We start from the raw sequence: 12,176 nt of genomic DNA, 5'->3' as shown, positions 1-12,176 counted from the left end.
TATATATATATATATATATATATATATATATATATATATAAAAGTTGTAGTCGCAAAGATCTCTCAAAGAAATCTCGTAAGAAATTGACCAATTCTAGTCAAATATTCTCCCTATTAGACTGTGCTTGATCTGTTTTCTACTTAAGACTCCACGATCATTTACGAATTCTATGCAAATAAACCTAAAGTCTATCCAAAAGAGTTAGATTCTAGGTTAGATTCTATATAGTTTGTTTCTGTTACTAATAATTGGTTGGTATAGCAGACTAGCAGCAATCACACAATAAAATTTGTCACATATTTACCGATCACCGGTTAAACTACTGTTGGTTTGTTAAATTAACAAAATCCTTTCTCTCAGTGAATGGGGGGTAATTGAATTGTCTCTGTTAATCAGATAAACTGATTTTCAAAACATAAATAGATAAGATAAGTATGTTGCGCTATACGATAAGTATATTCTATAATTTATCACTATATGTATAGGTAAATGTGTTTATCAATCGATAAACATAGAAAGGTAACAAAGGATTTTATTAGATTCATTTCCGCACAGAATTATTAAATACTTAATAAGTAAATAAATCCGCACAATATATTATATTATATTCACTTAATAGATAATAATTATTAAAATTTGATAACCATTGATAATTAAGATTACAAAATATATATTTTCAAATAATTTATCAGATGGAATATTTGAAAAACTGTAATTGTTAAGAAGTAAAAATTTATAAATGAAAATATGAATATATATTGTATTGTTTTTATGTATTGTTTTTATATTCTAAACTGTTTTACTTATAAAAACAATATTATTTTATTTTAAAATTATTTAGATTTAGAACCGACTTATAATTTTATTTTTTATTTAAATAAATTGAAAATAAAATTGTTTTTATCTTATCTAAGATATGTTTACGTATAATTTATTTTATCTTTAGATAACTTTTCATTATCTAAGCGAATACTGAATGCGCGTTGAAATATTACTTGAAAAACAATATTTTATAACAATATTTTATATAAACTTATTTAATATTAATTGACATGACAGATTTAATTGACTCATATTCATATGACGTTTGTGTCCTAGAAATGTCATTGAACGTGAAAGCTATGTAAATTTTAATAAGCTACTATTCGCGGTCATGCAATTTTCCGTCCGACGTAAAGTTTGATTATTCTCTCTAAAGCTTTAATTGCCATCAGTTGTCAGGAGCAAGAATCGCTTTTTAATCGGCCAATCTTCGAGTTATGAGAAAATTGGCCCACTTATTATCTATCGCTTCCTTGTCGCGCGCGCGCATGCTCACTCGCGTTTTTAACATCGACGTTATCGCGCATTTAAATGCGTCGACTTTTGATGACTTTTAATGTCGCGGAAATGCGTTAAACAATAATACGTACGAAACAGTTTACGCGTAGACAATTGCGTCAGTAACGACGCAGAAAGGATACATTAATGTTAATGACTCGCGTGCACGCTCCCTCTGCGCGCAGGGCCTATTTGCTAATGGGTAGCGAGCGATTAATATCGTAGGCCTTTGATGCCCTTTAGGTGCGAGCGAATAGCGGAGCGAACTTTCTGAGAATAGCGGCTACACGCGGGAAATCATGTAACATTTATTATATGGACTTTGTTTAATGACTACGGATGAAAACGTAGTTATAACGTTTTGTAATGTAAATACACACTGCTATTAGTTCTGTATTATGCAAGTTATTAGAGTTACTATATCGTCCCGTATATAAATTTAGATAAATAAATATTATATAATCTATAATACATGATAAATTTGTATAATAAACATAGACAATTTTCTTGAGAATTTATTAGTAGATTTATTTAAATTGTAGTTTTATTATTTTAAATTTTAAACTTTAATTAAATTGAAGTTTAAATATTAAATGTTTAATATAGTGATTAAACAATCACAATATATTCTTGCAAGAATGCCGCCTTTACAAAAGATTTCAATAATTAAATAAGAATTTGTATTAATTACATTTTACAAAAAACTTCTAACAATTCAATTTTAATAAATAATAAGTATCAAGAGTAGTAGACAATAAGCACTTTTTGTTTTTTAGCTAGTAATTTTCCAAGATGGAAAAATGTAATATTAAAACGTTAATCAATTCCAAGAACAAGAAAGTTGGAAAGTAATCGATAAACACATCAGAAAGACTTATTACTGCGTACGAATGACACTGACTGATTAGACGTGACAACAATTCAAGCCTTTATAGTCTATGATCGGGAAGTAGGTCTTGGGAAATCCCTCCATATCCGTTTGCAGGTTGATCCATGTATCCGTTTGTCTCCTGATGAATATCATCTCCGAAATCAATCTCTTCCTGTAGTGAGGTTCCTCGTCCAGTATTCCCCAATCGAAATCATGACCTTCTTGTAATTGATGCTTCGTCATGACGAGTAAACATATTCCATCGGATGTTCTTATGTTCCATGATTCTTGACCTCAGCTGTCTACACGTCTGTCCCACATAACTTGCATCGCAACTCTTACACGAGATCTTATAAACAACATTCGACTTCTTGTCACGCGGTAAAGGGTCCTTATGCACCCTAATGAATTCTCGCAATTTATTAATACTATAAAACGATACCCTCATATGCTCGCTATTCAATCCACTAAACTTCTCAGTAATACCACGAATAAAAGGAACAGTGAACTACGAAGGCTGCTCTACTTCAACCCAACAAATATTGTTATTAACAACACTCTTCCTATTACATAATAATTTTTTTCAAACAATTGTTAATTCTAATAATTTCTCAAATATAAAGTTCGATGGATAATTCTTTAACAGTACTGTAATAATGAAACAAAATATCAAGATAAAATTTAAGATTCGAAAGCAAAACTATCCTATCAATTAATCCGATTGTACCTATTTTTTGAGAAACCGGATGCTGTGATCAAAAATTCAAATATCTATCCGAAAACATGTAAGCGCGTTTTAGTGAATAAAGAAGTTTCTCACTTCATAGATATATTATTTGTGCGACGTCTTCTGCATCTTGATTCCTACTGCCCGTATCCTTTCCAGTTCTTTCGTTTTTTAAGTTATATTATGTAAAAAAATTTTCTTCAGTCAAAAAATTTGGATTTAAATCTAATTCATTATTTATTTGAAAATAAAATTTTATGAATTTATTAGATGCTTAAAGGTAACTAAGTATAAAGAGAGAATCAAAAATTTCAAAAATTGAATATTTGAAAATCAATATCCCAAGATTAAATATATTTATATTTACATTCGAAATCATTCTATCTAGGTTTGCATTGAAAGGTCAATTATAATCTTACTCATGCATAATTATCAGTTCCATTTATGAAATACGCTTGCTGATTGCTATGAGAAATAAATGAAAGTCATCTTGTTTCATGCCATAGTAGTGACATGCCTGCATTCATTTGGGATGAAAAATCGGTCGACATTATTCGCGTTATTGCCATTGGAATATTGGCAGTTGAGATGGAGAGCTCATGACAATACAGTATGCCGACCAATGTCGGTTGGAGAAAATGGCGGAAATATAAAGCTCTAATGGCTTTTGGCGGGACTTGTGTATCGATTTTCGTGCGGCTCCGCGCATTAATCGATCGTAAATGTTGCATAAATACTTGCGCGACCGCCACGAATCCACCGAATAGTTTAGCACGGAATAACGTCGGCCTTACTGGAATTCAGTTCATTTCAACAGGTCACATATAATTCAATTTAACGCATAGTCCAACGGCATTGTTTTTACTGTTGAATCAACATGTTTCGTATCACGACGATATCATGGAATTTGCATTGCACGACATTGCACGACCGATGTATTCATTCTGAAGCAATTATATCTCGGTTACTATTTTTCATTAATGAATTAATTAATTTTTTAATTACATGCCTGATCACAGCTTCTTGCCTGGTCAAAGCTCAGACGATTTATATTACGTCCGTATGCATGGATTATCTTATCTTAAATATAATATATAACAATATTATAATCGCAATTCATTGTGTTTAACCGTTATCTTCCTTATATCCTATTTATTGCAATTTATGATAAAATAAACGACAATATATTTGCAGCATGCAACAAAATAGTTATCATGTTGCGCTAATTGAAAATACAAGCATATTAAACGTACGCCGTTGATCATGTGCTAACGCGATTAGTATTATCACGATTTGGCAGACTAACAAGTAGATATGTACATATTGACACATAGTCAAAAGGCATTACACATTCTCGGAATATTTTGAATATTCAAATACATGTGCGGACATTGCGAAAGCAAAAGCTAGTCGTCGTTGAGCAGTCAGAAGTGTTTACACACGGCAGCTTGGAAATTGCGAACATTATCGCGCGGCTCGATCCCACGGCATTCTCACATTCTCGAGAGGATCGATACGAAGGCTACAATTAACTGGATACAGTCGCGGCGGCAACCGACAGACATTTCACTGACTGACGCAAAATATTTCGCTGGCTCAACTCTTTTTCATGTCTCTCGTCCGTTCATTTGTGCGAATTTCAACTCGTCGCTTGGTGGAATTCAGTCATCGCGAGATAATTTTTCAAAAATTATCCGTCCGCTTCATTAGAATAACTAACGTCGCAAATAGACATAAACCTGCAAAAAATTTTTCGAAATAATAGAAAAGCGCCGTAAGGTTCTTCTATTCCGCGGACAAACTTTTCACATCGACAGTTGTCGAGAGACGTTGTCGTTAACTTTTTATCGAATGGATATGGATTTTCGATACGAAATGTATTTTAAAAACGAATTCAATTATTTAAAGTGGCACTTTTAAAGTCGATAAGTTAGTTAAGCTAATCAAAAAGTAAAATCGAAAATGACGAATATAAATTTTTTTATTTTAGAGTGTAATTCAAAAAACAGAATACATCTACGTCGTACAGTGATAAAGTAAGAAAAAATAATAAAAAGTTGAATCTATGATCCATATAAACGACGAATTGTCACCAAACTCCTATAAGCCCCAGGCTACAAAAAATACATCATAAGCTCTTGCTCGCTATAAAATGAACTTAACTTCTTTTACATTTATGTCTCTCTTAATTGAAACTTTTTCATTTAAATCTTTATTCAAGGTTTACCGAAATACTTAGAATACATCTGAGATTAACTTATGATCTGTTATAAAATCTTTATAGAAAGTATATAATTTATTTTTTTATATTTAAAAATTTTTTAATTTCTAAATGTTTGTGTTGCTTGTAAAAATATTTAATCTTTGTCAATATTAATCCAATTATTAAAGATTACGACACATAAAATAATTTTATATTAACGATTTATAAGTTATTTTCAAGAAAAGCAACTGTATATAATTAATAATATTTTTAAAAATCTTTTTTTTTCATTTTAAGATATTATTATCTTTTCATAACGAAATTTAATTATCTCCTCTTAAAATATTTAATTTTTAAAAGATTATTATTTTGAAAAGATTATGTAACTAGAAACTATTCCTTTTTTAATACTTTTATTAAAATATAATTGACTTCAAATTAGTTAAAGAAATCGTTAAAAATGTTTCAATATAGTATATTTTTAAATAATTTGATAACTTTCTATCTCTTAATATAATCATGTCTAAATTATTTTAATATGAAAAAAAATCGTATCGGAACAAATCTATTTAGTATTTATTTAATATTTATAAAAAACATAACTAAAAATAATTGGAAACGAGAATTTTATGAATTATAGCTGTGGAAATCAAATTTTTTTAAATATATTTTATTGATACTAAGTAATTTTGAAATATTGTTTATCATTAAAATCTATTAATGTCACATAAAATAAATAATGTTTATTATGTTTATTATGCATTTTCTAAGCACAATTATTAATTAGTAATGGCACTACTTCGATTGTTTGTATCTTTAATGTTCTTTAACATTCGATTATGTATATTGCGATGTACCTTCTCTTTTTCAATATAGAAAATTTAATGATCTACTATGCAATATTTTTAAAAAATATTATCTGTTTATTCATTTTAAATATATATATATATATATGTTTATATACATTCCACATACACCACAAGAAGCAATAATTTAAAATCTCTTTCTGAGATAGGAGTTATTATTATGTCATCATATACATGAAAATGCAATAAGTTTAAATATATAACAGGTAGTATATCTGTATAATTATCTTGAGATGGAATAAAATTGATCAAAGGAAATTTAAAACTATTTACGAACTAATTGTAAGAGAATAATCGACAGAATTTTATAGACAGAACGCTACAATTTACGAGTTATTTTTATAGGCATTAAATGGTTTCATAAAATTCTTTTACTGCGGTACAATTCATTCAGCCATTATAAAATAAATAACTTTCACAACACGAGACTCGTACTTATTAGATATATATTATAGTAACAAAACATCAGTTTCATTCTATTCGTAAACATAAATCTTATTGTTAAAAGCGGTCGTTAGGACTTTTTCGGATTGAGAATGTTGTGCATCAATCTCACGGCCACAAGAGCGATCTGCAGCTTCTTTTTGTAACAGTTAGTACCGATCGTAAAACAAAAGTCAGATCGGTATATCATACCACTTACGTAATGGTAGTTAATGGCGACGGGGAGTCTATAAATCCAAGAGGAGGACAAATAAAAACGGCTCACCTTGGAAAGCAGCCTCGAAGGTGGTCTTCTCCTCCACAGGATTCTGGGCAAGCACCAGAACGACCGACAGGTATCCCAGGATGACGAAGAGCCAACAAACGTAGCGTAGTCCAGCCATTGTCCAGCGATAAACATGCACGTCGCTGGGGTCGATAAGTCCTTACTGTCGCATGCTCCAGCAAATTCTGTCGATCACTACGCGGCACACACGAGACACTCTCTCTCTCTCTCTATCTACCAAATCACTAATTACTCGCGACTACTGGCACCAGGCAATTCGAGATGCACTGGTTCGAGACACTCGTCACAATGCTATGAATGCTGCGACAACCGATCACGCGAGCCCCGTTGATTCTCTGTGGATCAAATAAACCAAAGAACCGATAAGTAAAACATAAAAATTCAAATCCCGACGAAAAGAATATATATTTTATCAAAATAATTTTTCGTAACTTTAAAATTGATTAATGTCTTAAATATTTTATTTAATAAGTGTGCACAATTATTATTCATCAAAAATTTTGTAGAATAAATTTTTACAGGAATATTTTAAAAAGTATCTCGCAGTTTCTGCTGATTAAACGTTCGATCCAATGCAACGTTGCAATATTACAAAAAGAAAGAGAAGCAGCTATCGCTAAAAAAAAAATGTAGAAGCTTTTAATAATGATAGCGCGTTGTAAAAGATGAATTCAACTAGCTATCGTGATGACGATCGCGAGAATATCATTCAGTTCTGCAAAAGTGAATTGACACTGGCCGATTCAGTTGCAAATGGCGTGTACGTAACAAAGTATTCGCGGCGTTTACTATTCTCGTTATATGATGGCAAATGATAGGTCTCTATTTTCGCACGATATTCGATGCAAATTTACTTGACACCGTATGCATATCAATGTGGGCATGCATATTTCCCGCGGGCTCGCACAAAGGGGTTGTTTTCGCCTCGCTCTCGGTCTCTATCTCCGATTCGTTCTCTTTTTCTTTTTCTTTTTTTTTTTCAAAATTCGTAGAACGAAGAGACAAGATATAATCGTGCATCCTGCCGCGAGAACTCCCGAGACGCAACTATCCTCTTACCAAGAACGCTCGGCAGGATGTTTGTATGGCAGAAAATGTAAGGCGAATTGCTGCTTCATCCGGATTAACGCGCGAACTCGCAAGTATTAACGCCCTTAGAATTAGGTTTTTTGCTTATTGCCAGTCTTGCATTACACCTTTTCGCCGTAGCGTCGGTGTCGCCAGACGCGAACGTGAATATGCAAGACGGACGCCGCGTCCGGGTACACAGTTGCAAAAAAAAGTCACCATATACTGTGGTTAAAATTAAATTTTCGGAGTATTGTTGGAACACGTGACTTCGTTATGTGGAACAATGTACGAGCTAAGTTAATATTGCGCGCAAATCTCGTTTCATCGACTCTATGTCAATTTAAGTAGTTAAATGATAAATTGAAATGATAAATTTCTCAAATAATTTTATCCTTATGTGTGTTTTTTTAATGTTTTATGCTCTCTTATGTTTCAGGACGTTTTTTTTATTTTTTAAATTAAAAAGAGTTCTAATAAAATAATTAAAACGAAAATGGAAACCTGTTATGTATCCTGTAAGCATATTAGTTTTGCGAAATAAATGAAATAAAACAAAATTTGAAAAGATAAAACGCAAAAATAATTGTAGTCTTTTAAAATTTGAGAAAAAGTTAAATAATCGGTTTGTCAATTATATCGGGCATCACATCCGCTGCTTTTAGATTTTGAAGAGGATCGAGGTAGCTCGATATCGACTGTCGTAGCCGATAGTTGATGTTTCAGCTTAAGTCACCGGCTGGTGTCACCAAGTTGCGGCAGATAAGATTACCGTGGTAGAGCCTCGTGGCCGAAATTTCCATCCCCAAGTTGCGCGATGTAAGCTTCAGCAGGCATTGAGTAAAATGCATCGGGTTACATCCATTGCATTACGCCCTGATATCGAACAACTTATATCATACGTTCTTCTCACGTACCGTTTGAGAATTGGATTTTTTAACTATTGAATCTGCGAAATCAGAAATTGAAGGCGCGCACGCGTCAAATTTTCTTTTGACAACTGATTGTAATAAGGAAATATTTAATTCCTCAAAAAATTGGATACATAGAAAACAAATTGCAGTTTATTTTTTAATTTTAGTTGACCAATTCAATTAAATCGATTACTTTGCAAAGTTAATACAATATAAGACTATGTAAGATAATAATATGTAAAAATAAATATAAACAAATTTTATACAAATTTATATAATTATGAAATTATATAAAGTATCGTATTCTTTTTTAGTATGAAATTATAAATATTATAAATATTAAACATTGTTTAAAAATATTTAATAAATATTTCTTAAATCAATCGTTTGCAAAATCTCGCATACAAATAATAGAAAATCAATTTCAAAAAAAAATTTGTCATCCAGAAGTAATTTAATTTAACAAATCGCTTACAAATTAATGCTTTTAATTTTGACATAAACTTTGCAGTAAATTAAACTCGCGTTCTTTTAATAATTCAAAGTAACATAATATACTTCATATTTAATATAGCAATACAATTTAATTCTTTGTGTATCTATAGAAAAAATTGTTTTTCTCCCGATTTGTTTTTAATAATTATTACATTTGTCATTTATGTATTGAACAAAGTATATCTTGCGGAATAGATTGTCTCTCTTTGAATAACTTTGGTTATCACATTTTATTTATTGATTGATGAAAATGATTTACTTCGTATTGTGTATCTTTATTTATATAAGACAAATCACGAGCTAAATTAGCAATCGCAAATTTATATATAATTTAATGTGAGATATGTACTGGCTAGATATATATAGACTTATATAGATTTTACATGAATTACAAAATAAAATAAACAAAGTAAAAATTAAACAATTTTCTACTAACCTAATATTATATTTAATTATAATAAAATTAAATATCGAATATTGTAAATATAAAATATAAAAATTTTAAATGTAAAATTAAAAGTTTAAGTATAATATAAAAAAGTTAACAAAATAAAACATGATATTAATAATTTCTACAAATGGATATTTGTCTCCATGGAAAAAATATTCGATGCATTCATTTACTGCGATTTAGAATTTCCTTAAATATAAATTAGATTTAAAACATTTAATAACATATCAATTATCATTTTAATCTTGCTATCAGTTTCCCTTTAATCAATTTTTTTTTCATTATTATAATTCTTTTTCCAAAGAAAGGTTCTTCATACGTATATTTTAAGAATTATATTAGTGAGATTTATAGTATCAAATATAAATATACGTTCTAACATGTTTTACAATATATTCATATACTGCTATTTACTGCATAAGTGCAATAATTACGTGGGAAATATGGAAGCAGCTTGCAGCTTTACTGCAGCTCGTAATAATTTAGTATTTGCGCAATACAGCTTGTCGAGAATTTCAGGAGAAGCTTTTTTCACACGATACAATTCAAGCTGCTACAAAATACAATGTGACAAAGGGAGACTCGGGTTGCTCTATTGTGCCATTATCCGGCGGCTTGATAACAAACAGATTTTTAACCCTTAACAAACTGACGTTCAACGACATTCGATACATAGAAGTTAAAGCCATGTCACATTCGATTGAAATAAATATTCACAATCTCACTCACAAATTTTAATTTCCTACTGTATGTACTGCTTAATATTGAAATCGTGTCTCTATTGATAAAAATCTGCAGCATTAATCACTATTTGCATTAAGTGATTTTCAATAAAAATGGGAAAGTAATGTTGATTATTCAGAATAATTAACAAAATCATACTGAAACTAAAAAATTGATGATTAATAAAAATGATAGTGATTTATATATTAAACGAATCTATTTTTTAATCTAGTTTACATATTCACGAAAATTCTCTTGTGCAAAGAATGTTTTTCACAAACATATTGATTCAAATCAAACAAAATCCTTTATATATCCTTTGTATTAAAGAATTTTGTTTGATTTGAATCAATATATATATCAATATATATATATATATATATATATATATATATATATATATATATATATATACTATATATATATATATATATATATATATATAATAATATATGTGTGTGTGTAGTGTGTGTGTGTGTGTGTGTGTATGTATATATACATATATATTATATATATTATTTATTTGTTTAATTAAAACATTATTTCTGCGCATTGACACATTAATGCTGCATCAGTACCATAATATCTTTAAGATTACTGAATAATCTACATGGCTAAGCGTGAAATTCGTTCCTCCAAGAAAGATTGACCGTCCGACGCATCAGTCCGTGCCGTCCATAGTATGCAAGCAACAAGCAACCGACCTCGAAAGAAGCAATAATCTATGTCCTCCCAAGAAAACGATTAACCCATCGAGGATCATACGGGTGGAAAATAATTTTTGATCGATAGGAGCTAAAGTCTCTCGCGCGCGAGTGACTCACTGCCGAAAATACGATGCGTGCGGATACGCAGCTTATCGAGCGATCGCATCGCGGGCCGCGAACCGAAGGGCTGAATCAATAAGAGAAAAAGCGTCTCTTCCGCGACGTTGCTCTTCGGGGAAAGGCCACTATGCGTCGTCCGACGCGAATCGGAGCGGTCACGAGCGTCGCCGAGATGCCACGGAACTCCCGGTTTTCCCGTAGTGTTCGCGGCGCAACCCCCTCGCTGATACACCGTTAACCCCCGATTCGCGTCGCCTCGCGTCGCCTCGCGTCGCGCCGCGCCGCGCCGGCGAAAGTTGGACGGTTTTCTCCGTACCTGTCGCACGACACGGCTTCCTCTCGTTCTCGTCGCAGGCAGATCTTTCTCCTCTTTATACTCCTTTTTTACTTCTCTACCTCTACCTACGCGAACGAACGAACGCACACACGCGTCGCGGAGCGTCACGACGGCCGTCGGTACCGGCCGGTGTCTCCAATCGAACTGCGGGGGTAGTTCGACGGTGGCGCCGCCGAGGGACGCCGCCGTCGCCACCACCACCACCACCACCACCACCACCACCACCTCCACCGCCGTCGCCACCATCTCCACCACCTCCGCCGCCGCCACCACCGCCACCATCGCCGCCGCACGGCATGCGTCATAACGCCGCCACCGCCGCCTTCGATCGGCCGCCGCCATTTTTTTGTCCGAGTCGCCACGTTACTAACCCCTTGAAAACATTCCCCTGGAAATGGATGCTTTCCGATCGAGGGTGCGCGAGAGACCAGCCAGGGATGTAACGCTAGGCATGCGGAGCCGACATGAAAAGGTATGTCATATTTATCTCTCGCTCTAAATTATCTTCTCCTATTTCATGAAAAGAGACTATATCATAAATTTAGAACGTAAGAAAATTAGAATTGTAAAATTTATCAAACTGTGCATTGAAGATGGAAATTAAATTGATGGAAATCATATCTCCGAGATTGATATTTGATCG

The 12,176-nt window shown here is 32.3% G+C and overlaps 2 protein-coding genes across 2 annotated transcripts in view; both read right to left on the bottom strand.

The window, feature by feature from the left end:
- The window catches only part of LOC105627702 (pikachurin-like), a 151,139-nt gene extending 144,324 nt beyond the window's left edge, over positions 1 to 6,815 (bottom strand). Inside the window, exon 1 of the mRNA XM_012208979.1 lies at positions 6,698 to 6,815. Coding sequence (XP_012064369.1) covers positions 6,698 to 6,815 — 118 coding nt within the window. The remainder of the gene's footprint in view (positions 1 to 6,697) is intronic.
- Positions 6,816 to 11,164: 4,349 nt separating this feature from the next.
- LOC105627854 (serine/arginine-rich splicing factor 1-like) lies at positions 11,165 to 11,831 on the bottom strand. Its single transcript, XM_012209130.1, has 2 exons — positions 11,657 to 11,831; positions 11,165 to 11,598 (listed from the first exon to the last, which is right to left on the bottom strand). The coding sequence occupies exons 1-2, from the start codon at positions 11,829 to 11,831 to the stop codon at positions 11,165 to 11,167; spliced, it is 609 nt and encodes a 202-aa protein (XP_012064520.1).
- Positions 11,832 to 12,176: the final 345 nt, after the last annotated feature.

The sequence above is a fragment of the Atta cephalotes genome (assembly GCF_000143395.1).
Source record: "Atta cephalotes unplaced genomic scaffold scaffold00010, whole genome shotgun sequence".
In the NCBI taxonomy this organism is placed as follows: domain Eukaryota; kingdom Metazoa; phylum Arthropoda; class Insecta; order Hymenoptera; family Formicidae; genus Atta; species Atta cephalotes.
The sequence above is the reverse complement of the archived record's forward strand: the minus strand, read 5'-3'. Positions and strand labels throughout refer to the sequence as shown.